The sequence below is a fragment of the Solanum verrucosum genome, unplaced genomic scaffold (assembly GCF_900185275.1).
Source record: "Solanum verrucosum unplaced genomic scaffold, falcon-dt-bn FXZP01000062.1, whole genome shotgun sequence".
In the NCBI taxonomy this organism is placed as follows: domain Eukaryota; kingdom Viridiplantae; phylum Streptophyta; class Magnoliopsida; order Solanales; family Solanaceae; genus Solanum; species Solanum verrucosum.
In genome coordinates, this window is record NW_026020477.1 from 6,614,899 (window position 1) to 6,642,353 (window position 27,455).

Below are 27,455 nucleotides of genomic sequence, written 5' to 3' on the forward strand. Positions count from 1 at the left end.
TCTCGAGTTCGAATTTGGTAATGAAGTCTCCTTCAGCTGGGAGCATTTTACCGATTTATGAGTTGATTTCCGTTACTAAATGCTAAAAAAGGTATATCTTATTTCCTAGGAAAGCGTCACTCTTATTTTCATCTTTAAACTCCGGATTTCTGCTTCTTTTCTCTTATTATTCTAATCCCTGCTTCTTTTCTCTTATTATTCTAATCCCACAATTGTAAACATTCTAAGTGGGTGCTTCTTTGTGATGACCCTCAACTAAGTGTTCATCGCTACTTTATAAAGTATTTATGCTGACATGAAAGAAAGCCGTCCTAAAGATAGACTGCTCTATTGATAGTTTTTGGGTCATCAAGATAGACTGCTCCTTTTGCTCAAGTACAGAATTAACCTCTTGTTCCTGAATTCTTCTGCTATAGCTTCAGTGGCATATCTTCACAAATTTCTGGTTATATCATATATGTGACTTGTGAGGGTGTGTGGTCACTCCTTTGTATAAAAAATAATTCAATGTATTGCGTCAATAAGATAATGAGAAGAACATATAAATTGATCTTTGTGAAATGGCGGAGCTGCGGAGGAGGCGGAGGAAGAGGAAGAGGAAGAGGAATTAATTTCTCATGAAGTATCATCTCCTTTAGCTGACCATTTCCGAAAACTATTTTCCCTGGAGAGAGTAGTAATTATGTTCCCCTTTTAAGGATTGATGAAAAGAATAAGAAAAACTTGATGAATATTCTCACAATTTGATAGTTTGTTATGATGCTTCTTCACATTTTAAACATAGTTTGTGTGAGTTTGCTTCCCTTGGATCTTTATACTCGCGTGCATCAGTCATATTTTTGTGACTAATTTTACTGGGTTTTGAAAAATGATCACAACTTCTTTTAAGGCATTTCCAAGGATAATCATTCTATCATTAATCAAGCTTTGCATTAGTAAGAAAAAATGTTAATATGAAGATGATGAAATTGAGTTGATCTGCTTAGTTGTTTGATCATGCATCTCAAGCTCATTTGGAAAAAAAAGTACTCCCTCTGTAATGCCAAATAAAAAGAGCAGTGTCTATTAATTACACAAATAGATGAATGAGGATATTATATATCATCAAATTTTCTCATTATACTCTGTTGGCGATCCTCTTCCTCAGCCACTTTTTATCTATTTGATTTCTCTTCTCCATTGTTTGCTCCAGATTGGGCCCGTGCTCAGCACGGGCACACCATCACTAGTGAAAAATATATGAAGGGCAAATATAAATTCTTTTTGGAGTGTATAAGCGAAAATACAATCCTTTTTATTTAAAACTAATGGATGACAAAAAGCCAGAAATTGTTTTAAATTGGACACTTGAGTCCCCAAATTTAACAAATTTGTGATCAGCAACCAGAATAGACAAAAGCTTCTAATAATCTCCACCTTGAATTTCTCCTGCAGAACAAGGATCACCATGGGAGAGAATTCGAGCAGGAGGAAGAAAAGAAAACAAGAAGAATCAGCCACGTCCTCATCTGAATCATCTTCTGAATCTGACTATGAAGTTGATGGCTCCTCTGAAGATGAAAAACGGCAAAAGCGTCGGCACAAACGGCGTCGTGAGGGGGAGAGGAGTCGGAGGAGCTCCTCAAGGAGTGATAAGCATAGGGAGAGGGTGAAGAGAAAAAAGAAGCATGTGAAGAAGCGGGAGCATAGAGGCAGCAGCAGTAGTAGGAGATCGAAACGAGAGGGAAAGAGGAAGTATTCGGATTCTAGTGAATCGGACACCGGTTCCGGGTCAGACTGTGATGATTTCCAGCCCAAGCAGCGAAGGGATAGTCCTGGGGATGTGGTCAAAGGCATATTGCAGGAGTTCCCTACTGTAGCTGGTGATTTGGAACAGGTACTACATTTTAATTGTTCTTCTGTAATTAGCTAATTAATTGTAGTTATTGTTTTATTGTTGTTATTGTTATTGTTGTTGCTACTCATTTTTTCCCATGGTGTGATAATGGAAGAAATTACAATAATAATTAGTTTAATAAAGAAAATATCATCATCAAATTTTATAGTTAAACAATTGATACATATAAATTCTTGGAAGTTGTAATGACCAAATTTTGTTCTTAACTAGATGTGCATTAATTCACTTATGAAGCATTCATTTTTTGAGCAACTTAACCAATGTTTAATCCTAAAGCAGACATATTTCATAATGTACTTTTTTGAATAGAAGATTTATGTATTCTGAAACTACATGAAAAATGCTACTAGTGCATTTGAGATTCTTAATGGTAGATTTTTTCCTTTGATTCTTGGTAAGGGAAATTGAAAAAGAATTTGAGACAAGGAGTAGAAAGTAAGCAAACGGCTCTGTCTATTAACAAGTAATTTATCTTTAGGGTTGTGTTAAATAAATAAACGGTTTGAACAAAAATGTTATTTTAATTGAGGAGTTGATAATATGGTTGGATGGAACTCTTTGTTTTTCTTTTAAAAGTGAGGTATGTGTCAAAACAGGCACGAAGAAGTTGCAAGGAACAAAAAGTATGAGATGCTGTTAACAAAATGCTTATCAAAATTCATAAAGATGAAACACAAAGAATAACTCCCTTTCCACTTGCTGGAGTTCATTTTATTAGGAGCTGTCTTTTTCTTTATCTTCAAAACAATAGTTATCACATTCTAACTGTAGGCTCTAGCTCAATAGTATTGCTGAGTTTTGCACTAAATCCAGCAACCTGCATTCCTTCAATATTGAGGAATTAGAGAGTCCATGCTAAGATTGCACAGTGCCAATGAGTTGAGCCATCTCACAGTGTGACAATCCATTTATATATTCTCTTGTCTTCTGACAAAGTTTGCTGCAAATCGCTACGTCTTTACTCTTTGCTGTAGAGTTCTTGTGTTAAATTAGGTCATGTTGGAGCTTTTGAGGTGAGGATTCTGACTTTCAGTGATGAGTTATTTTTCCAAATGATCTGCCAAGGAAAGGCTGCATTGTGTGCATTATTCAAGGTCCTTACCAATTGAATAATTAATGAAGAACTAGAATTTTTACACTTCCAGAAAATTCCATCTATAGGTAATCCCCCTGCAATATCCTAGTTTTTGTCAAAATAATCCCTTTCTACTTCGTTTTAGTGAGTATATACATGACCTATTTGTTTTTGTAGGCATATAGGAATATACTTGTGTCCATGAGCATTCCTATGTGTATAGACTATAGTAGATTGGGTGTCATTCGTTGTGAACATGTTATGTTGTAGAGTCTCTACTTTTTGAGTGTTGCTGGTATACATGAGATTTTACCATTATTAAAAAAGTTATTTACCTTAACAAAGAAACTTGTGTCCATTAATAAAAAAGTTATTTACCTTAACAAAAAAACTTGTGTCCATAAGCTTCTACTCGATCATAAATAGCATTAAATATGTCCTTAAATTAAGGATTTGGTATACTTGTACGAGACAGTGTACTTATCCCCTTCCCATACATTTTCTTTTTTTCCTTTGGTTTATTAGTGCACACTTGATTTCAGGATTTTAAACCATAATTATTTTATCTTCAAGTGTATATTGACATATAACTATGAGCCAAATTCAGCTAACGTCTTCTGTAAATTCAATACAGCTTCTACAAATGATTGATGATGGACAAGCTGTAGATATAAGGGGTTTATCTGAAAAATTGTTGGTCAAGCGTCTGCGAAAACTGTTCCTCTCCTTAAACCTTAAGGAAACAGGTGATCATGTTTTTCTATTACCATCAAAAGCATTTCCTACTTTGGAGACTGTAGGACCCTTAATCCGCTCCCAAATGCAACTTCGAAGTCAAGGGTTGCATCAAAATGATGAGCAGTCCAAGCCATTGGATTCGGGAGTTGGACAGGAACATTGTAATGCCAATTTGAGTTTGCCAAATGAAGTAGCTAATGGTCATAATGCCAATTTGAGTTTGCCAAGCGATAATGCTACCGCTTACGATGCTAATTTAAGCTTGCCTGCCGAAGAAGATACTGGCCCAAAAAAGAGGTTAGTAAAGAAGGTTTCCACCTCCAAATTTGTTATATTACATAGAGAGAAGTCCATGTCCCTCACCCCCTCCCTCCCCAAACACAAAAGTAAAAAGGAATTACAGTTTTCCTTTTTTTACCTGAGAAAATAAAAGGCAGTGATGATGGTTGAGTAGGTGGTTTCTTCTTTTATCAAAACCTCATTCTAGTCCTAAGTTGTCTTATTTTAATTTGATCTCCTTTGCGCTTGTGCAGGGTGATTGGCCCTGCAATGCCTTCTGCAGAACTACTTGCTGCCGCAGCTAAGTTAACTGAAGCACAAGCGGAGCTGAGGTAAACCTCAATTCTCCATTGCAGTTTATTGCCTCACTTAGATATGTACTTGTGGACTTGTTTTTTTTTAACACTAACTGACCCTATTGGTATTTAACTTAAACTGTATTTGGAATGTGCTCAAGGGAGTAGATAATTTGATTCTTTACTTAGCCTATTGAACTAGACCGTTCTACAGCATTGATAACAATGCATCACATCTGGTGAATTTTAATTTATGTTGCTCAGACTATTGGATATGGGTGTAGATCTAGGGGTTGGGTTCTTCATCACATAAATTTTAGGATTCTGGGGGTATGGATCCGAATGCGGATACAGGTGCTGGGTTACGACTAATAAATATAAATTACATCATGTAAAGTATATATTTCGGTTAATTAAAGTTACTGAACTAAAACTAGTAAAAAAATATTTCTTTATAAACCCTAATATTTTAATCATAATCATAAGATATCTCGTCGTTATAGCAGAGCATTCTCATACTTTATATAACTCTTCTCTCTCTATATATATGACATAAACCCAAAAATAAAACCAAATACCCAATTAATCTATATTTCTGTGTTCTCGGTCATATATGTAGTCTAAGAACTGAAGGTAAGTTGACCAAATCCGGTGTGGATCCTACATCCACACCCATGTCGTGTTGACATGGGTGCGGCAGGGATTTTGAAGAGTCAGAGTAACTCAGATTTAAGTTTCTCCCTTCAGAAAATCTTTGGTTCAGAGATGGAAAAACAGATTGGTTTTGACATATTAACACAAAAGTACTATGATCTTCTTAGATGAGCTCACTGGTTTGATCAGCCTCTCTTTGTTGTTTCTACAAGTACTTCTTGCTCTCAGAAGTTTAATAGTTATCCCTTCCACACTCAAGAAGCTTCAAATAACAGTTAGGATGTCATCTATGTTATACCAGACTAAAGTGAACTGCACTAAGTGTCTCTGACAAATGTTTCCAGGGATGTTGAGCTGGAAGAAGATACTGAATTGTTTATAGGACCCCCACCTCCTGCTTTGGTGACTGAGGTAGAATCAGCAAACGAGGCCGAACGTTTTGAAGAGGTTCTTCCTCCATTCTCTTCTCTTCCCTATCGGTCTATCTGTTGTCTGTTTCTATGTATCTTTCTCCTTAACAATCATACTTGTGTGATCTTTCTTGTACCTTCAATCTGACATAATTACACTTGAAATTTGGTTTGATAATTAGTTTTATGATTATTTGACATTCCTTTTAGTTTAACCAAACCAAATGGAGCTAATGTGGTATTTATATGGTACTGTAATTTGTATTTTCTTTTGAAAGAAGTGGGGTTGTTCTTTATTTTAAAAAACTGACAGTTTTTATTTTACCTGTTTGCTTGTTGCTCTCTCTTCCTCTCAGTTAGCAAAATTAGAAATTTGAATTGCTAAAAGTAGCAGAACCTTGTGATTTATTTTCTCGTCACTGCTTTACAACTTCTCTTGGTCTTCCACTCTTCCTTTTCCCATGCTGCTTTTTATTTCTGTTCTGTTAACTTCTAGTAGTGTTTGGGGTTCTAAATATATGACATTTAGTGAAGCCTGGCCTTGTCACATTTTTACACTGTTAATTGTGGGTTTGGGTTTGGTTCATGTTCATTTGGTTAAGGTGAGTTGAGAATCTTCTTTTCTATGTAACTCTTTGTTGACAATCAAAATTGTGTATAACGAGTACTTTTACTTGGTCAGGTTACAAGAATCATGGGAGCAGATGCAGACAACTCATATGATGTTTTGGGTGCGAACAGAAATATGCTGAGTGATAACATGAAGAAAAGGTAAATTGCTTGCTTGTTTGTGGAGAGACATATCAATTTTTATTTAAGATTAGAGTAGCATCTGTAGGTTAGAATTCAATCCTTAAAATTATTGATGCCCAAGGTTATAAGTTGTCTGCATACGGCCTTCAATTTCTTGAACTGGTCTGGTAGATGAGCTAAGTTGCTCCAGACTTTCCTTTTTCCTGTAAATAATGTTTGATTGGATTTCTGAACCTGAATAGTCTTGGTGCTTAAATATAGTGAACCCAGTCAGAGGTACATCTTCTATCTCCTAGAGAAGCGGCTGAACAGCTGTGAGCTGCTACTTCCCTGGAGGATGGTAGTAATAATGCTCCCTGATGGCATTCATATGTTGCTTATAAGTATTGAGTGATTGTCTAAGTGCAACGATCTTTTGGTTTTAAGTTGATTCAAATCATATTATTTGCTTATAATATGTCATTCTAAAATAAGTTTAAGTAAATCTTGAAAATTGTCACAGGGGGATGTTGTCCAAATCATCTGTCCGGTACTAGCTGTAGCCTTCATGATTACTGAAATATTCAAACATGTTTGCTTTCGTATTTGCTTATACATTATTTTGAGATATGTTATATTACATCTATAATTTGCGATTTTTATATTCAACGGTAAGTCAGGTTGCTGTCATTTAATTTGTTAAGCATTTTGCCTTCACGTACTTCTAGTTGAGGAGGAGTTAAATAGATGTCTCCTACTTTATTATACGATTTTTGGATTATATATCCAGCTGTTCCCTGAGACAACTGGATATTTTGATAATTATATACACGGTTGTGGCACGGCACATGCTTATACCATCACCATAAAAAGAGGAACTTTACCCACAACTTGTTCACTTGAATTAGTGGAAGCATTATTTCTTTCTTCCTTGTCCTGATGGTGTAACTACTCCTATTGGTATGTGAACCATAGATGTGGATTAGGCATCAGTTGACTGTTAACTTGTAGCTGCTGGTTGACAGTTAACTTGTAGCTGCTGCTGTCAGTCATGCTGTTAAATGCACCTTTAAACTCCATCCTCATTTATTTGTTATTTTGGTGTATGCTTTAGGTACTGGAAGTTGTCTCTTATGGTGCATCCTGATAAGTGCACGCATCCTGAAGCTCACCAAGCGTTCATCAAGCTGAACAAAGCCTTTAAAGATTTGCAAGATCCAGATAAAGTGAGTAATTAAGTGATACAATCATTTATTTTCCTCACAAATTTTGTTATGTGAAGAGAAGCTTCCTTAAGGTCTGGCTTAAAACCCTGTGTTGATTTTCTAATAGCAAGGCTAAATGCAGATTTCTTCCATTTATTTCTCATTATCAAACTTCAAATGGACATATTTTCTGCGCTAGCAAGGGTAACTGCTCCTAGTCATTTGGGTGTAGATATTGTCCCATATATTTTGGTTCCAGATGTTGAATATTTCCAAATTTTGTAGTTGGTTTGTGTTGAATCTTTTCGAGTAACCTAGTTAATTTTGAGGATGGACCATTATTTCATAGTGGTTCTTGTCAAATTTGCCTTAGTGTTCCTTAGGATAGCTAAGTTGGATTTGCTAGGTGCTGTGTGAATCAATTATTTTGGTGTCATTTTTCTTTCTTGCTCTCCTGGCATACATTTCTTTGGTTGAGATAAGAGCTCATGATTTATGTCCTTTCATTAATATTTGAAAATACTCTTACCCTTCAGGGTGACCCAGTGGTTTGGGCTTGGAACTTCCATGTTGGAGGTCTCAAGTTCGAAACCCCTTGCCAACGAAATCAAGGGATTTACCTTCTGGGTCGAGCTCGTCGCACCGGGCTTGCCTAGTGCGGGTTACCTCTCCTATGTGGTTTACGAGTTATTGCATAGGAGCGGGGGTTTTACCCTATGCGCACCCAAAGGGTAGCGGTTGCGGGTTTCCCTTGTCATAAAAAAATATATATTTGAAAATACTCTTCAAGTGCATCATCTCAATTTTGTGCCAAGAAATTTTGGTGCAATTGGCACAATTTTGCAATTAACATCAGTGTCACTTCCTGTTTACTAATGTGTGACTTTTTAGGCTTAACATTTTACTTAGGAGTTGATAGATTCTTAAATTTTAGTTTAACCAATGAAGTCGAGAAGCTTATTAAGAAAATGAAATGGAGAGAAAAATCCCGGGAAATACAGAAGTGGTGACTTCTGCCTACTCGAGAAGTTGAAAAATCATTAAGACATGCTGTCGTTTTAACTTATAAGCAAACCACTGGAAGTTATGAAGGCGGAAGATCACATACCTTATTTCACAAAATTAGTATTTAGTTTATCAACAGAATGTTAGAAGTTAACAAAGATGAAGTGGTTCCTTTTTTCCCAATGCAATCTTTATTATTTATTCAAGGTACTATTATATGTTTTTCACGTATGTATTCTCTTCCTAAGTTGCTCGGACTCTCCAGAAGTGTTGCCACACCCGTGTTGGATCCTTCAAAATACACTAATTTTGCAAGATCCGACATACACCCATCAACATCTTTGAAGAGTCCAAGCGACATAGTTCCCTTCATGCAATCTTGAATCTTCTACATTTATAAGTGACACTCAAACACGGATTTAGAAGGAAATTAAGAAAGCTAAAGTTTATTTGGCTTCCTTGTACACAAAAAACAAATCAGGCAATGACTTATGCTCTCATCTTTTGATAGAAATTAAAATGCTTAGGAAGACAATCATACTTTTGCAGGGAACTTTGAAAACTGTAATTAGAGAACACTCAGTTGGATTGGATCACGTGTAGGTTTTTTCCCCTAGGGACTGCAGTTCTAGATGTTTCTGTTACTATATCACTTTCACCTCACTTTGTTGATTCCTAGTCTAAAAGAATTATCATTGAGAAAAATCAGTAGGATATTATATAACCACTCAGAATTAGCACATTGAAAATTTGACTTGCTATGATTTGATGCCGTAACATCAGGTATTCTAGTTATTGTGGCCTACCATTGTTTCATTCAGTTCCTTGAGCTTACTTTGTAACTCCCTATATTATGGAGAACATTTACAGTAAACTATGCTTTATTTTGGGTTTTCCAAATGTTGTTTTCATTTAATTTATCAAGAAGATGTTGTTTTCTTTTGTAGAGGAAAGTGTTGGATGAGAAAATAAAGCGCAAGGAAGAACAAGAGGAAATGAAGGTACAATTTTTTGTGTCCCATTGGGTATGAAGATAACTCAAAACACTCTTGACTACCAATCTGTTAACACAAGATTCGGTTCCGTAGGCAGAATTACAAGCTATGCGTGAAGCTGCCCAATGGAGACGTTTGCAAGGTTGGTCCATTTTGCTAAACATGGTTTATCATTCATTTTATTCTACTATCTTGCTCAAATTTTATGTGATTGGTACCTAATTTTTTATTCAACTTCGCTATTGCTTAATTGTCTGTGAACTCCATCTATGTTGGTCAGACTCTTGCCACACCCATGTCAATCCGACACGATTTGGGTGTGGATGTGTGACGACGGAAATAACACAAGGAAATCAAAAAGTAGAAATAGAATAAGAACGAAAGGAAGAAAGTAATCAACCCAAGCAAGTATACTTGAACCCACTTATTAGCATTCAATTACTAGAATGAAATAGAGGAAAAGAAATGAACTCATATGTCTATACTTTATTAGAAGAATTCGAGAGAGGTTCAATTGAACTGGAGTGAGAAAATTCCTTAAAGGGGCTCTGTCAAGGGAGCTCTTCTTCAAGTAGTTTGCCTTAATATACCTTTCATGATTTTATAATCCCCAAAGTACTCTTCTCTCACTAAAAGCCTAACTCCACTTTCTTTTACTTCTTCCATGCTTCATTGCTTGGACTACACTATGGTGCATGTGACTAGACAATAGAAATTCTATTTGCAGCACAAACAATAATCTTTTGTAGGTGTGTAAGGTCTGCGTACACCCCACCCTCCCCAGACCCCACTTGTAGGATCACACTGGGTATGTTGTTGTTGTTGTGTTGTTCCGGGTATGTGATTGTATCCTTTGTCATGCTCCACACCTTTGAAGGATATATGGTCCCATCTATCATTTGTGGTACTAGATAGTCCATTACTGATGAATAAAACATATGAAGACTATCTGCAGGTTTGGTTACGTTATCAATCCATTTCAGGAATCCTGTTTGTTTATGTACCACTACAACCATGCTTCTCGTTAAGATATGCAGTCAACTTTAGAGGAGACTGACACAGTTGAATATAGATAGCGCAAACACCTGCAGATGTGAGTTAGGAAGAGATAGAGATGATAGTGTCTATGCAATTAATGTTTAATTCAGTAATGCATCGTTTAGCTTAATTTTCATGCTTGGACTTTCACGTTCTGGTTGTTTATATATTTATTTTCTTTACTTGAGAGATCATGTCCTCCGCCCTCATATGTTGTCTTACTAGCTTATTTACCTCGGAGATTTGTCTGAACTTCCATTCCCTGTAAATCTGCTGTCATGCTTTGCTGGAGTCAATTCTTGTTACGCAGTTCTAGATTTCTGTCTTCTTCCGTTATGGAACACTTTTCTGTCCTTTTTTTGGGAAAGGGGGGGGGGGGGAGCGGGAGAGACTGCCGCAGCTGCTACATGTACCACTAGATTTACATGGTTAGGGTTCATTGATTGTGTTATAACCAGTGTTTTGGACGGCGAAAGGCGATAAAAGGTGACAAGGGTCTGCCTCGCCACACTCGCCACTCGCCTTTTGAAATGTGATACCAATTAATACCAAAAAGTTAAAATATTTAATTGCACATGTAAATAATCAGATTCTCAATAGCAATAACATATTAGCAAATATTTCAATTCAAAAACTGAAAATAGATGGTACATACTAAAAGTTTAGAACTTGAATGAGAAAAAAACAGAACAAAAGTCAAAAGAGAGGTAGAAGTGACTCTAAAGTATGAAGAAGAAGAAGGAAAAAGAAACCGAGGAAGATGAAATCTGAAGAAGAAATATGGATTGGTTGGACTTTGGAGTAGTCGGAAAAGGCTGGCTGGTCGCCGGAGGAGTCTAGTCTAGTCGAAAACCCTAAAAGTACCTTTTAACTTTTAAAACCCTTAATTGGTTGCATTTTTTTTAAGATAATACAAAAGACGATGCCTTCCCCCCCTTTGTTGCCTCTCGCCTTTTGCCTCCATGGCGTCGCCTTTTGGAGATCGCCTCGCCACAAAGCTAAAAGGCGATGAAGGGTCGCCTTGCCTCGCCTTTCACAACACTGGTTATAACTAATAAGAAACTCACTGTTAGGTGAGCTGTCTCTTGAGGATTGTCATGTTTCATGGATCGCTGAACAATATAGTTATGAAGTGCGTCAAGATACAAGATCTATATATTGTGTCATATTGTCGGTGGCTTATTCAGTTATTCCACATTTATAAAGAATGTCTGGTAGAAAACTAGTAAATGATATGGTCCTTTGCAAAATAATCTATTAGTAAGAAAAAAATGATAGAGAGTACTGTCTGTCTTCTCAAATTAAATTCTGCATTTCCTTGTTGTGCCAAATTTATCTTTCACAAAGTAGTGACTTGGGGCTTACCATACATAGTCAACAGTTTATGTTATACCCTTTAATAACTTGATAACATAAACACTCTATCACCTTATATTTGGAAACTTCTTATACTGATTTTTCTTGAGCCAAAGGTCTAGAAAACAGTCTCTCTACCTCCCAAGGTAAGGGTAAGGTCTGCATACACGCTACCCTCCCCAGACTCCACTTGTGGGATTACACTATGTATGTTGTTGTTCTTATACTATGATTACAATTTCAAACTCCAACTAAGTATTCCCTCTGTATCAATTTATGTGAATCAATTTGATTGGGCATGTAATTTTTTATTTAAGAAAGAAATGGGAACTTTTGAAATTTGTAGTCTTAAACATGTCATAACATTTGGGTGGCTAAAAAGCTTGCCATTCAGGGTAAAATGAGAAGTTTTAAGTTATAATCTATCCAAATTTAGTAAGCGGTCAGTCTTTCTGGAATAGATTTAAAAGGAAATGTCACATAAACTGGAACAACGGTAGTAATTTATTATGGCTCAATATTTTGGGATAAGTCATGGTCCAGTATGTTTATAACATTCGATTTGACGAGGAGGAATTTCTTTTCATTAAAATTACTATTTGCTTCAGGTATCTCCATGGAAGGTGATGATCTGCTGTTAGCAGAGATGGAGGTCAAAGTTGCACCAAAAAGAGATGAATGGATGACTACACTGCCTCCTGAAAGAAAAGTAAGGTCTTGTTTCTTCCACTCAATTTTGATGAATGTCCTTTTGCTGCTTTTCCTTAAGATTTTGACAGATCAAACTTGGTTCTATTTTTAAATGTTCAGGCCAAGATGCATAATTGCTTATCTAATTGTTCTACTACTCCAGCTGGCTCAATCGATGCATTTGGCATATTACAGATAGTATTAAATATAGGTTATTGGAAACCCAACAAGGAATGATCATAATAATATTTTTCAAGCTATGAAAGAGATCAGAGTACAAGATAAAGGGTTAATATACACTCATATTAAAAAGAAGAGAGAATTTTAAACTGGGATAGTGGAATGTAGTTGGCAGGCCAAGATAAGTTACTGTCTAAACGTTGGGGATTTATTGATAGTATATATACACACACACAAGTAGCTAACCATACCCGCCACTAGGTTGGGATTGAGGTGTAGTTGGTTGATCCAATATTGGTTGGCTATTCCAATATAATTTCTAACTGGCAGTTTAAGCTTGAAGTCAATCCTGATGTCTCTGGCTTCTCGCTACATACCTGTTCTTAATTCTTGTCCCTCCCTATTGCTCCCTAGCTCTTCCATAAATTTTGGCCTATCTTGGACATATTAGTTTATCAGGCATTGCAGGTCAACCATAATTTCAAATTCCTTCTGACTTACTGATTCCTGTCATCATCACCTATTTAGACTCCTAAATGGCCTGTATTATTATTCAGCACCATATCCGAGTCTAAAGCCGAACCAATTAGTGATGTAAAATTTGAACTGCCATTGTCATGTTCAGCTTCTTCACGAGACCAAGGTTTTGTGCTGGTTGTCAAAGTCAGCAAGAATTTTATCTTTTACTTTAAAGCTCCCTCCGAACATTCACATACAATTCAAGCATTGGTATATTTGTGCCTAAATTTCTTTAGCCATCTCTTCTTTCCATACGTTTCACTCGTCTGCCCCCCCCCCTCGTTAGGTAACCTGGAAACATTTTGGACCCATCATTAGCATGCTTCTCACCCTAAAGGGTTCAGTGACCATGAAATATTACAAAACCATATCTTACTTGTTGAAAAGGAATTGATATTGAACAATAATCTAATAGAAGAAAAAACAAATTGAATGGGAAGCTATGGCTCTGGGAAGTTCATTGAATGGCAGCACCAGATTCTTTCCCGTACGAATCCAGTATTTTATTCCCTACCCTGAAGTAACAAGAAACAGTAATTCTAAGAAAATAACAACATATGTTATCATACATGTATAAATTCTTGAATACATAATGTGGGGGTCCAAAAGAAAGACAACATGAAATCCTTGATTAATTTCTGAATGAGAAACTGCTCAAGTGTTTTTCCTTTCTTTTACTTCGTGAAACTCTGCATGATGTATTCCATGACTGCTTAGGCTGGCGTTGTGAGCATGCACTCAAAGACGAGCTTTAGCAAAAGCTCGAAAGAAGGCCGTGGTGATACTAGTGCCTGGACAGACACCCCATCAGATCGAGCTCAGAAAGCCAAAATGAAGTATGTTCATTCTCTGTTATTTAGATCTTTTGGATATGATAATAGATATCTCGGTTCTCAATTATTTTGTATTTTCAGTTATCTGGAGGCTTTCAATGAGGCTTCAGCACTTGCTTCTAAAGAGCTGCAAGAAAAGAGTAGATCAAGTGTCGATGCTGAACTGGTGGAACAGTATAACAAATCGAGACGATCAAAATCTATGGTAGAAAAGCATCAAGAGACAGTTCGTACCAAGTCAAAGAAAAAATCAAAGCAGGAATCAACCAAAGAAGAATGGCAAGGCAATCATCCATGGAAACCTTGGGATCGTGAGAAGGATTTGACAGCGGGAAGGCAAAATGTTAAGCTTGATGCTGCGGACATGTCTCAGGGTCTCACTTCCAGGTTTTCTTCTGGATCCTTTCAAAGGAATTTCCTTTAGAAGAGTTGTTGTCATCTTCGATGTTTTAATTTGTATTGGCCCTTAATATATATATATATATATTAAGATATCCTGAACATGATCCATCAATTTATCTTGTAGAGATGTATGTGTAACCATCGAGCTGCAGAATAAAATTGTTTTTGAGTTTTTCTTATATCTCTTTAAAGCATAAGATGAGAAAATATTGAATCTTATCTTTACGCATACCAGTTCAGTAAAGCCTCATACTCTTCATCCCTTCGCACAATCAAAATCTGTTGAATGAAATTGATTATTTTTTTTCTTTTAGTGAGATGCAACTTAGATTAAAAATAAGAATTAGTGTAGTTCAGTACACAAAGGAAGTGATCGTAATAACAGTCCACAGTAATGTTGACATAAAGCAAAAATAAATCATGATTTGGTGTGTGTGGTGGGAGGGGGGATGGGCGGAGTTTATGAAAAAAAGAAATATTTTCCTTTGGTTGGAATTTTGATAGAATTTTCGTTACAGCCATGAGAATAGGATTCTAAGGGACCGTTTGGCCATGCAATATAGAATCATGATATGATATCATAATATGAAATTGAAGTTTTGTTTGGACATGCAATATAAAATTTTTGTGTTGTAGATTTTCTCATAAACATAAGAACCTTATAAGTTGTAAAACTACTAAAATAGCTCCAATTGTTTAAAATTTATAAAATTGCATAATAAAGTATTACAAAAATTATTTGTTCTCCACATAAATAACTGCTTCATCTAACTTTAATTGATCAAACTTTAATTAAATAAAAAAAGTACTCAAATGCTTACTTTGGAAATAAATTTTGTTTATTTACCAAAAAAATTAAAAATTGAACATAAATTGTAGTGTACTAATGTTTAATATAATCCTCCCACATAGTACGAACAATCTCCTCATGTCAAACTTCCATTTCTCGATCATATGACCGAGAAGACGAACCAACATTGTTACTTTGAGTCATTTGTTGATTAATATCATTCGCAACTATATTTTCATGCTCATAGATCATAAATATTCATCACTCCTTATGTTCTCGCAAATAATTATGTAATAATGTACAAGCTATGACAACACTTGTGTGTCAATATCATAATGGTTCATGCCTTGTTTCACTTGTGTGATATTACACATTTTCAATGCATTAATTTCGTACTAAAATCAAACATATTGAAAGTAGTGATTATCAAACATACATGACCAATTTTGCCTTTTTTTCATATTAAATTGCTTTAAACATTTTCATATGTAGCCAAAAGAGAAGTTTTTTTTATTATGAAAACCAGAAAAGTATTACTCCCTCCGTTCTTATTTATATTCATCAAATCAATTCCTACTTTATTATTTATATTCACTAAATTTAAAGTAATAATAAATTTTATGTTGGTGAGAATCAGGGCCGGCTCTATGCTTTGGAAAATAAGGCTTTTGCCTTAGGCCCCCAAATTTTGGGGTCCCCCAAATTTTATCAAGAATAATTTATGTGTTAAAATTTCTTTAAATAAAATTGATTATTTATGATAAAATGTATAAATTTTTAAAGTATATATCATTTTATCCACTTTAACATCTTTTGTACTTTGTTAAAAATAAGAACTAATAGTGAAAAGTGTTGAACAAAGTGAGTTACAAATTCTTTTTTATTTCTTTTTAATTTTAGTTTCAAGCATTATTACAATGTTTCTAAACTCTTATCTTTATGTAATATTTGTCAACTTATTACTTATAGAATTATGTTAACAATTCATATAATAATTGCCTCACTGAAAGGATGTTTTTCAATGTTGAGTTGATAAAATCTTACCTAAAACTAATAACTGAAAAAATAATATTAAAATACTAATTATTTTTATCTAAATAGTGTAAGAAAAATAAATTTTGAATAAATACGTATATGAAGTCTGTTTATATTTTTGGCCTCAAATTGAAATTTCGCTTTAGGCCCCCAATCACGTTGAGCCGTCCCTTGTGAGAATAATAAATTTTAAAAAATAATGATGTGATTATAGATTTTTTACATATGAAATAAATAGTTAGTAAATATAAATGTGGGCTGTTTTAACAAAATATAAACTTGTGGGTCAATTTTATATTAAAAAATTCCAAATCATGATATGGATTTCCCAAATCATGATTTTCGGAGAATATGAGATTCCATGACATGATATGAAATCATGAGATGGAATCAACATGAAATCACATGTCCAAACACTGATTCCATCTCACGATTCAATATGGTATCGCATGTCCAAACGCCTACTAAGTTTCCCTTTGGTTGGAATCGAATAACTTATTTTTGGTTAAAAACACCTAAAATAAATGAATCCAAACACGCAACACAACGTCGAAAATATATAGCTTAAGTGAATCTAACCACTTTGACACGTACGTGGCTTCCCTACGTTGATATTGAACGATGCAGATGAGATATAACGCAACACATAACAATTGGCTACATATAACTGTTATACAATATTTCCTACATATATACACAAATACACAGCTCATATTATTTTTCATCCATGTATTATTTGTACGTACATATTTTTTTATATCATGTTTTAGGATTGTTAATAGAAAATTAGCACTTGTAGCCTGTAGTAGGTAATTGGTTGTTATATTTTCTTTGTAATCTGTATAAATACATCTCAACTTAATTTAGCAAAAGATAAACATCCAAATCATAATAATGGAAGAAAAAAAAAGTTTAATATAAAATTGCAAGGACAAAAATTTAAGCTTGTCTGAGAAGTAGATAAAAAAAATTAAACATCAGTTCATTCACAGTTACAAAAATATCTTAAAACAGTCAATAGGTAGTTAAACAATAAAAAATTCTAAAAGGCAACTTTTTTAACGTGCCTTGCACCCTTCAACATTTCCAATTCTATATATGTGTTCCATCTTTTCCTTGGAATTTCACAAACTTCTTCTTTTGTTTCAATTAAAAAAGATACAAAAAAGCTATTACTGATCATAGAAGATTAATTTTCATCTATAAATCAGGGTAACATTGTAGCAATTGGCTCATATGATTTTGATCATCGTCGTCTAACGGAAAATTAGGGTAAGAATAAGAAGAAGAAGATGGTGCCTCCATATTCATGATGACTTGTGGCGCAAATAACTTGTCATCTATATTCCACTCATCACAAAATTGATCTTCATTGTTGTTGTTGTTCATGGAATTTTGGCCTTGATGATCATTTGTAGCCAAACTTGTTGAAATGGTAGGGCTATCAAGTTGTGGGAGTTCATGCATTACTAGTTGATTGTTTTCATAGCCAATATTATTTTGGCTTGAGATTTGATGATTAAAAGGGAATTGATGATTGAAATTTGATGTTTGGTTTAGAGGATTAATATTAATATTATAACTTGGCATTTGTGAAAGGGAGGGAGGTGGTCTAGTTGAGTAACTTGTGTTGGCTCCTCTCATATAATAATTGTAAGCAATATTGTTGTTTGATGGACTTGGCTTCTTGAATGCCCTACATACTACCCATCCTTCTTCCTGTCAATTAACAACAAATTCCAAACTTGTTAGTAATAATTTAGTAATAATCTTATTCAGCTTAATTAGAGTTGTCAATTAACTTTCGAACTAAATCTTGATCACTATAACAAAAGAGACATTCAGTAACGATAAATATTTCTTTTAGCTGCTAATCCATTTATCCTTTGTTTCATTTTGTGTAACATAAATCTATAATACCAATAAGAATAATGTTATTCTACATATATGCAAAAATAATTTATCTCATCTTACTTAGTGACACAATTTTATAGGTATAAAAATGTAATGTCATGTTTAAGTTTTAACACCAAAAGTAAGTTTTTTTTTTTTTTTTTGGGAACTACATAGTCAAACACCTCCTTTATTTTCCACTGGAAACGAAGTACATAAAGAAAAAACAAACAAGGTTTGTCTTTTCAATATGTTCTCCAAAAAAATTTCCCAACATCAAAAGTAATCTAGAAAGGAACAAGAAAAACTTATTTCTTTTTGTACTTTGCTATGCCAATTAATAATTTTTTTGATAAAAGTCCAACAGTCAAAAAGGAACAAACTTATTCAAATAATAGACATAAGAAAGCATTTCATGCGCGACACAATTTTAATTAGTACTTAAGGTGTTCGACTGAACACAAAATTTAAAATAAAAGCAAGATTTTTGAAATTTTTGATTTAAAATAAATCATAAATATTTATGTGGCTATAAAGCATCATCTCATTAAGAATAAAATAGAATATAAATAAGGATGGAATGAAGTATATGGGCAATGCTAAATGGCCAGAAAATTTAGCCTGAAATTTAAAAAGTCTATAATATCTTTTTTATTTTAAAATAAATTGATCTTTTTTTTAGTTTTTAGTTAAAATGTATTAATATTAAAAGGGTAAAAACGTTCAAAAAAGTAAAATACCATTCAGGCCAAATTTTCTGGCCAAAAGAATTTTTCCGAAGTATATATGTTCTACCTAGAAAGTGTCAAAAGTTGTTCTTTCTTTCTTAAACTCCGTATCAATTCAAAATACATTTATCAAGTTGTGAAGCAGATGGAAAGATTAGGTAACCTGAGGAGGTCCATGCTGAGAAGTTTGTAGACGATATTCATGCATGATCCAATCACTTTTCCTTCCATTAGGAGCTCTTCCTCTATAGAAAACAAGTGTTTTTCTCATCCCTATTATCTTCTCCTTTGATAACACTGCTTTATCTCTTCCTGTTGCCTTCCAGAATCCGGTCCCTGTCGCGCGATTCGTTCGAGTTCCAGTAGGATATTTCCTGTCCTTGTGACTGAAAAAATACCATTCACTTTGTTCTTCATATCCCAGTTTACACCTATCTGTACATGCATGTTACAAACTTCAGGTCAATGTTCAAACTTCGTTTCAATTTGTTTGTCTTGTTTTGATCTGCCATGGAGTTTAAGAAAGTAAAAAAGATTTTTGAATCGTGTTCTCCTAAACCAAAGATATGTTGAACATACCAAAATACTCTTTAATCATGTGATCTTAAACATGTCAGGTAGAAAATCAGAATTAAAGAGTCACCAAAAAAGGAATGATACACTTTTTTTTAAAACAAATTGAAAAAGAAAGTAATACAAACAAATTGAAACAGACGGAATATAATATTAAAGTAGAAATTACAAGAAAATTAAAGAGATGAAAGAATGAATGTACCTTGGATGTCCCATGGCTCCATTCTATAAAGATCAATATCAGTGATGACATCAAGATCAATCTTGAGTGAGTTAATCTTTCTCTTGAGGTAGTATCCAACAAGTTCTTCCTCTGTTGGATGAAATCTAAATCCTGGAGGAACACATGACTCCATTTCCATCTTGATCAATCTAACAAATTATATTTTTTGAGAACAAAAAAAATGTTATATATACTATTGGAAGATATTTTTTGCACCTTTTTATTAAGTAAATATGAAAAGGAAACTTTTATATATATAAGAGTGTGAATATTACACTTCTCTTATCTTGCAAGAATTGTAATGATTCTACTCATTAATTGACATCCATTCGTGAGCAAATTAAAAGTAATCATTACCTCATTCTTTTTGGTTTATACTTTGGGGTGGTGGGGTCAAGGTCCTCCAATTTAAAAATATTTTTTTCAAGATTTATTTTCCTCCTTTTTATTTTTTTTGATTTTGGGAAATTTGGAAAATGGCAAACCATAATTAGTTGGTTCCTACCAAACAAGAAAATATGAAAAATGATGATGAATAAGCCTGCAATGGCCTTAATTAGTTGCATGCAATTCATGCTAGTAACATTTAGGCAATTTCTATGATGAAAAGGAAAATAAAAAGTAGACGAAAACATTGACTTTGTTTTTGTTTGTTAAAAAAAAAGGAAAAATCCTTTTGGCCTGAAAAATTGGCCAAAATGATTTTTACCTATGTTATTTTATTTTTTAAAAATATTTTTACCCTTTTAACTAAAAAATGTAAAAAAGATTAGTTTATTTTAAAATAAAAAAGATATTATACAATTTTTAAATTTTCTGGTCATTTGGCATTACCCAAAAAAAATATACAAAAAGAAGTATATATATTATAAGTTGAAATGATTTCTTTGAGTGCATTCCACTCAATAACACATGATCCCTAAAGAAAAACCCTTTTCACACACTACCATATAGACATTTTTCACTTCATGACCAATGAATTATGACATTCAAGAAAATGATAGAATTGCCTTTTTTTTCTCTTTATATTTTCTCAACCAATCAAGTGCTAAAGGGGGTCCATAATCTTACATTGTAATTAATACTCTACAAAAAAAAACTAAGAGTTACACATAGAGGAAAGAAAAGTAATTAAACATGCAAACATTAAAAATTGAAAGAATTGGCAATGATCTTCTAGTTACAACTTAAGAATGTAGAAAATAACTAGTAAACCTTAAGATCAAAATGTACAAATTGTAAATGAATTCATCTGCATGGAAACACCACAAAACTTAAGTACCACAGAAAAATAAGTAAAGATAGAGAGACCCTTTACCCTTTTTCAAGCTCGGAGCAAGAGACGAGCGAGCGAGAGAGAGATTGAAAGGAGGAGTTGTTGATGAAGAGAAGAGAGAAAGAGAGACTTAAGAATGAGAGAAACCAAAATGGATAAATGAGGTGTTAGTTGAAATGTTGTTGGTGAGGGAATAAATATTTACTTATATATAGAAAAAGACTTGTTTAGCTAGTTAGTAAAAGAGGGAGTAGTGTGTGTGATAAGCAGGTACACTACAGAAAAAGAATTACTTAAATATTCAATGAATATGACACAATGCGTTTTCAAAGTTTTTTTTATTATATAAAGTTATTTATAAAATTTAATGTTTGCATCTTTATGTATATATATTTTTTTATATAGTATAGATAAAAGAAGAAAAATGCAATCTAAGGGTTAATTGATGATTACGCGTGGGGTTGGCATATTGTTTGGACGGCGTGACAACGAATTTACACGCAGCCGTTATATTATGCTCTAAGATTTTCTCACTCCAACCCTTTATATTTCCCAACCAACTTGTTAATTGATCTTCTCCAATAAAGTAACTTTTGTACCCTGATACCATATATACGAGTCTTTTTTGGGATATTTTAAAAATTAAATTTATATTTTTTAATTGTTTCTTTTTGTGTGACAAATTTATATGTTTAACTGTGACATGACTAGGCCAATGGTGAAAAAAATCGAGCCTGAAAAATTTTCGGGTAGTGACTTAAAATTTTTAGGCTAGGCTAGTCTTAGACGGAATCTGGACGAGGTGAGGTCTAGAGCCATCTGGAAAAGGGTGAGGTGATATGTCTATCCTTGGTTTATATTTTCTAGTAACCAAGATATTAAGAAACCTGTAGGGCTTTACAGAAGTGAATTCGGGTGAGTAGAACTTCTAAAATCAAACTTGGCGTGAAGGGGATAGTTTGAGATGTCAAGGGAAGAAGGTATGTTGTGAAAAAAGGGTTTTTCAGGAGTTTTCGAGTCTCTAAAGTTTGTACAATCTACTATACCAGGCGGTAGGCCACTGTAGCCGGAATGTGCAGGCGATAACTAGGTCGTTATAGCGGGTCGGACTGCTATAGCGAAATAAGTTGGGATTTTATGCAGAAAAAATCTCAAAACCTCTCATTTTCTGCATCATTGTCCTTGAGATTGAGAGGGTACCACGACATTCAAATTCTAAGGGGTTTTATTTTTGCAATATTTTTGGTTAAATGGTTAAGTTTACGAGAACTCAATCTTTTATCAATTGAAATTGCAATTTAGTTTCTTTTATTTTTCTCCATAAATTGATTTCCATAATTAGTCTTGATGGTAAAGTTTGGGTTGGAAGTCAGTTCAACCACCGAAGGGTTAGTGTGTGTGCCACTCTCAACCGTCTGGATAGTGACAAAGTTGGTATCAAAGCCCTAGGTTCATTGATCTCGTCGTACCAAAACGAGTCTAGTAGAGCAGAGACGTATGTACTTCTCTACAAGAAGCTACAGGGCTTTAGGAAAATTCTTTCTTAATTCTTCCTTTGTCCTATAACTTGATTCAAATTGGTATCTGGCTTCTTCCATTCTTCTGTCTGTAGATGGTTGATACTAGACGCAACAGTACAAGGACAGTAACTCCAGCAGCAGAGCCAACAACGAGAGGGAAAGGAAGAGGTAGATGTAGAGGCAGATATAAGGTTAGGGTCAAAGGAATGGCAACACTTGCCAGAGGTGGAACTCAGGTAGAGAATGTACCACAGAAAGGGACCCCACCCCAACCAAGGATCATGTGGAATAAGAGGTTGATAGAGATTGAGGAGGATGTTAAGCAGATGTGAGAACACAGATTTGGGTTGCAGGTTTCAAGGTATTGAGCCACTCCCACTGTGTAGGCGCTACTCAAGTTCTAATCACTCGTCTTATTACTACTACAGTCCCTAAGATAGTAAGAGACTCAGGAACTGCTGCGTTCTTGATCTGTCCATTACTTCGCCCTGTGATGATTGGCATTGAACATGAGATTTTGACCAAATTTTGAAGTTAAACCTTCCAGTGTTTCATGGTTTCGAGAGTAAGGATGCCTTTGAATTCATTTTGTGGAATGTCGGTCATCAACCTTGCCTTGACTAACTTGTACATAGTTACATGCATATTCTTGGAGAAATATGTGCCTCGTACTTTGAGAGATCGAAAGAAGGATGAGTTCATGACTCTTGAGCAAAGAAGCATAACTGTGGCTACTTATGAGACTAAGTCTCATGCTTTGTCCAGTTATACTACATAGGAAGAGAAGATTCACTTGTTTGTCAAAGGTTTGAATTTTGAATTGCAACTTTTATCTATGCACATGACCTCTGCAAGTAAGAGCTTCACTGAGGTAACTAATTTTGTGAAGAAAGTAGAGGGAGTTCAACAGGTTTGTCAGGCCAAGGCATTGGCTAAAAGGTCTAGAAATGTGGGCAACTACAATGATTTGTATTTTAAGGGTTTTGGTTCGCAGATGTATTTAGCTTGTCCAATTCAGTCGGTTATGCCAACTTCGACGAGTGGTCATTCAGGGGTTCCACAATAGTCTCTAGCTCAAGGTGGACAAAGAGCTTCTTGTACATCCGCCATCAGGCTCTCTCTTGACTATAACTATTTTAATTATGTTGAGCCGAGACACTTCAAGAGGGAATACCCTCACAAGCAGACTATTGGCCAAGTTCAGCAGCATAATATAGTAATGGTTTCATTGGGTGGAGGTAATTATGATATAAAACGTCCATAGAGTGGACAAAGAGGTAGTCATGGAGGCCATGAAGGCTGAGGAAATGGTAATGCAAGGACATGAGTGGCACACCCTGGAAGGGAATTTTCCCATAATGATGACGGAGCTCAGTGTTATGTTTTATTGGGAAAATCAGAGGCTGAGACAACAGACGTTGTGATAACATGTGCTATTCTTGTCTGTGATCGGATGGCTACAATGTTGTTTGATCCAAGTTTAACTTATTATTATGCATATGTTAATTTCTCTTTGGGCTTGATTTTATTTGTAATACCCTTGATGCTCCTATGTATGTTGCTACTCCAATGGTCTATAGTAGTAACCCATGTGTATTGCAATTGTTCTATGATGTTTATAGGTCTGCAGACTTGGGTATGTTTCGTCATATTGGATATGCTAGACTTTTATGTGATTTTGGATATGACTTGGTTGTCTCCTTATTTTGCTGTGCTAAACGGTAATGTTAAGATAGTGACTCTAGAGATTTCGAGTAGAAAAAGATTTGAGTGGGAAGGGCGAACAAGCCTAAGCTATTAAAGATCATATCCTTCCTTCGGGTTAACAAATTAGCAGGGCAGGGTTGTTTGTCCTACTTGGCCCATTTTCAAAATGTCAGTGTAGAGTCCCTTTCCATTAAATCTATTTGGTATGCCTCTGGAGAGGGACATAGACTTTTGTATTGATTTGGAGTCAGGCATTATCCCAATTTCTACTCCTCCATATTGTATGACTTTGACAAAGTTGAGAGAACTCAAGACTCATCTTCGGAAACTGCTTGATAAAAGATACATTCGTCCTAGTGCTTCTCCTTGGGGTGCTCCTATTTTGATTGTAAATAAGGATGCTACCATGAGAATGTGCATAGATTACCGATAATTGAATAAGATCACCATCAATAATAAGTAGCCTTTACCTCGAATATATGATTTGTTTTACTAGTTGCAGGGTTCTTTTGTCTTCTCTGAGATTTACTTGAGATCGGGGTATCATCACCAAAAGATTAGGCCTGAGGACATACCTAATATAGCTTTTAAGATCCGATATGGGCATTATGAGTTTTTTGTAGTATCCTTCAGGTTAACTAATGCGCTTGCAACATTTAGGAGCTTGATATTAGGGTATTCAAACCCTCATTGGATTCCTTTTTGATTGTATGTATAGATGACATCTTGATCTACTTTAAGAAAAAATAGGAGCATGCAGATCATCTTCGTATTGTACTGGGTATCCTGGGAAAATAAAAATTGTATGCTAAATTTTTTAAGTGAGAATTTTGGCCGCCTCGGTTGCCTTTCTTGGGCATGTGGTTTTAAAAGAAGGGATGATGGTAGACCCCTAAAAGATTAAGGCAGTTAAGAATTGGAACTGACCTAGCTTCGTGACAGAAGTTAGGAGCTTTTTGTCATATTAGCTACTGCCACATATTTGTGAAAAACTTTTCATCTATGGCAACACATTTGACCAGTTTGACTCAAAAGATGTATCATTCGAGTGTCAGAGAAGTGTGAAGAGCGTTTCCAAAATCTCAAGAACCTTTTGAACAACACCTATACTAACATTGTCGTGAAAGGTAAGGACTTCATTGTTTTTTGTGATGCTTCTTGTTTGAGCTTGATTTCTATTTTGATGCAGGAAAGAAATGTTATAGCTTATACGCCCAGGCAATTGAAGGTCTATGAGAGGAGCAACCTCATCCATGATTTAGAGTTGGCTTCAATAGTGTTTACTCTCAAGATGTGGCGACGTTATCTTTATGGAGTGAAGTGTGATGTGATCACTGACCATCACAGCTTGGAACATGTGTTCACTTAAAAGAATCTGAATCTAATACAGGGGAGATGGATGAAATTTCTCAAGGATTGTGATGTGACTATTTAATATCATCTAGGAAAGGCCAATGTGGCGTCATATGCATTGAGACATAAAAAAGTTAGCATGAAGCGGCCCTTGGTTAGAGAGATTTAGGGTTTGGAGTATAAATTCATGTGGTTGGGCATCTTTGAAAAAGGTAGGGTAATAGCCATATTGAGGTTAATCCCACCTTTATAGAGGAAATCAAGGGTAATCAATTTAAGGGATGAAGATTTGAATAAGCTTAGAAATAAGGTGGTGTTTGGGGAGACCCAAGATGCCACTCTCGATGCAAGAGATGTACTCAGTTTTAGAGGAAGAATTTGTGTTCGATTTGGTGACTTGATCTAGAATGTATTGACAGAGTCTCATGATTCACAATACTCTATTCATTCGGGTGTGACCAAGATGTATTAGAATTTGAGACAACTTTATTGATGGGCTGAGATGAATAAATACATTGTTGAGTATGTTTTTAAATGTCAAAATTGTCAATATGTGAAGTATGAACATCAAAGGCATGCGGGTTTACTATATGATTCGATTTGAGTCATTGTGGACATGTTGACTAAATCAACACAATTTATTCCGGTCAATGGATTACAACTCTCAACAGTTGTCCAAGATTTATGTCTAGAAAATAGTAAAGTTGCACGAGGTGCCCCTTTCTATCATTTCAGATGGTGGGACTCAGTTTACATCTAAGTTTTGGGGTAAGTTGCATGAGGCGTTGGACACTCAACTCACTTTCATCACAACCTTCCATCGACAGATTGACAGTCAGTCGGAAAGGACAGTTCAAATATTGAAAGACATGTTGAAAGATTGTGTGATTGACTTTTGGGGCTATTGGGATCAATTCTTTCCTTTATCACGTTCTCTTACAATAAAGGTTTAAATCCTTGATTTTGGGGGTCATTGGGACACATGCGTCTAATTGCTTAACTTAATATAAATTTAAGTCCTACTTGTTATACACTTAAAATTGGAAAACTGAGATTAACTTAAAAACACGTTTATATATTATATTTATATTAAAAGTAATAAGTAAAAGTGAGAATATATTTTTAATATAATAGAAAAAAATAGTGAAATGAGGGAGAACATATATATTCAGAATCATTTAAAATCATTACTATGTTACAATGATTTTTTTTTCCCACAGAAAACAAGGTATAAATATCAGGCGGTACGGTGAAAGAAGCAACCAACCAATCTTGTTTGTCTGTTTGGTGCGCGCCGCCCTTGGACAATTGGCACCCATCTAACATTGACACCTGTTTTTCCATTGTGTCAATGTCATGTGCCTAATCATTTGTAAGTTCATCCATCACCCCTTCTCACCAACTTATTACCCCTTAAATTCCCTCATTTTAATTACTCTATGCATCATCTTTTAATCCGGTGGCATTTTCGCATATAGCTATTTAATAATAATTTAATTATATTTTATAGCTATAGTCTGTTAATTATGATTTGTATCTACATGTTAGAGGGAGGAGAGAGACGAGCGAGATTGGGAGAGGGAGGAGAGAGGCGAATTGTATATGTATATATGTTGAATTGTATATGTATATCTGTCAAATAATTGTATATATGCAATTGGTATACATATGTATTTGTATATATGGCGAGCGAAATTGGGAGAGGGAGGAAGGAGGCGAGCGAGATTGGGAGAGGGAGGAGAGAGGCGAGTGAGAAGCGGCAGAGAGTGGAGAGAGGTGAACTGTATATGTATATTTGTCAGATAATTGTATATATTTAACTAGTATATAAATGTAATTATATATCTGGCGAGAGATATTGGGAGATCAGGGAGAGGGAGAAGAGAGGTAAGCGAGATTGGAGAGGGAGGAGAGAGGCAAGCGAGAGAGGGCAGAGAGTGGAGAGAAGCTAATTGTATTTGTATATATATCTGTCATATAATTGTATTATATATAATTTGTATTTGTATATGTATAAGCAACGCAATTACAACTAAAATTAAGTTGTGAGCTG

At 34.8% G+C, this 27,455-nt stretch overlaps 3 protein-coding genes across 3 annotated transcripts in view; 2 read left to right on the forward strand and 1 right to left on the reverse strand.

The window, feature by feature from the left end:
* The window catches only part of LOC125809198 (gamma-glutamylcyclotransferase 2-3), a 1,073,903-nt gene that overhangs the window by 103,928 nt on the left and 942,520 nt on the right, over positions 1 to 27,455 (forward strand). The window lies entirely within an intron of this gene.
* On the forward strand, positions 1,414 to 14,483 carry LOC125809140 (uncharacterized). The gene is made up of 11 exons (XM_049488793.1): positions 1,414 to 1,876; positions 3,607 to 4,007; positions 4,244 to 4,321; positions 5,284 to 5,386; positions 6,032 to 6,120; positions 7,196 to 7,307; positions 9,239 to 9,292; positions 9,380 to 9,428; positions 12,289 to 12,389; positions 13,787 to 13,905; positions 13,984 to 14,483. Exons 1-11 carry the CDS (start codon positions 1,448 to 1,450, stop codon positions 14,324 to 14,326), a joined length of 1,878 nt encoding a protein of 625 aa, XP_049344750.1. The 5' UTR covers positions 1,414 to 1,447; the 3' UTR covers positions 14,327 to 14,483.
* Positions 17,330 to 20,883, reverse strand: LOC125809180 (NAC domain-containing protein 30-like). Its single transcript, XM_049488838.1, has 4 exons — positions 20,865 to 20,883; positions 19,526 to 19,695; positions 18,914 to 19,185; positions 17,330 to 17,848 (listed from the first exon to the last, which is right to left on the reverse strand). The coding sequence occupies exons 2-4, from the start codon at positions 19,683 to 19,685 to the stop codon at positions 17,330 to 17,332; spliced, it is 951 nt and encodes a 316-aa protein (XP_049344795.1). The 5' UTR covers positions 19,686 to 19,695; positions 20,865 to 20,883.

What these genes read in the sequence shown, in the direction of transcription:
- LOC125809140 (XM_049488793.1), top strand. Translation starts at nt 1,448, where the DNA reads ATGGGAGAGAATTCGAGCAGGAGGAAGAAAAGAAAACAAGAAGAATCA. An exon ending in GATACTGGCCCAAAAAAGAG is followed by an intron (nt 4,008 to 4,243) that starts GTTAGTAAAGAA and finishes GCGCTTGTGCAG; the next exon opens with GGTGATTGGCCCTGCAATGC. An exon ending in GAAGCACAAGCGGAGCTGAG is followed by an intron (nt 4,322 to 5,283) that starts GTAAACCTCAAT and finishes AAATGTTTCCAG; the next exon opens with GGATGTTGAGCTGGAAGAAG.
- LOC125809180 (XM_049488838.1), bottom strand. Translation starts at nt 19,685, where the DNA reads ATGGAAATGGAGTCATGTGTTCCTCCAGGATTTAGATTTCATCCAACA. An exon ending in GGAGCCATGGGACATCCAAG is followed by an intron (nt 19,186 to 19,525) that starts GTACATTCATTC and finishes ATGCATGTACAG; the next exon opens with ATAGGTGTAAACTGGGATAT. An exon ending in CTCAGCATGGACCTCCTCAG is followed by an intron (nt 17,849 to 18,913) that starts GTTACCTAATCT and finishes GTTAATTGACAG; the next exon opens with GAAGAAGGATGGGTAGTATG.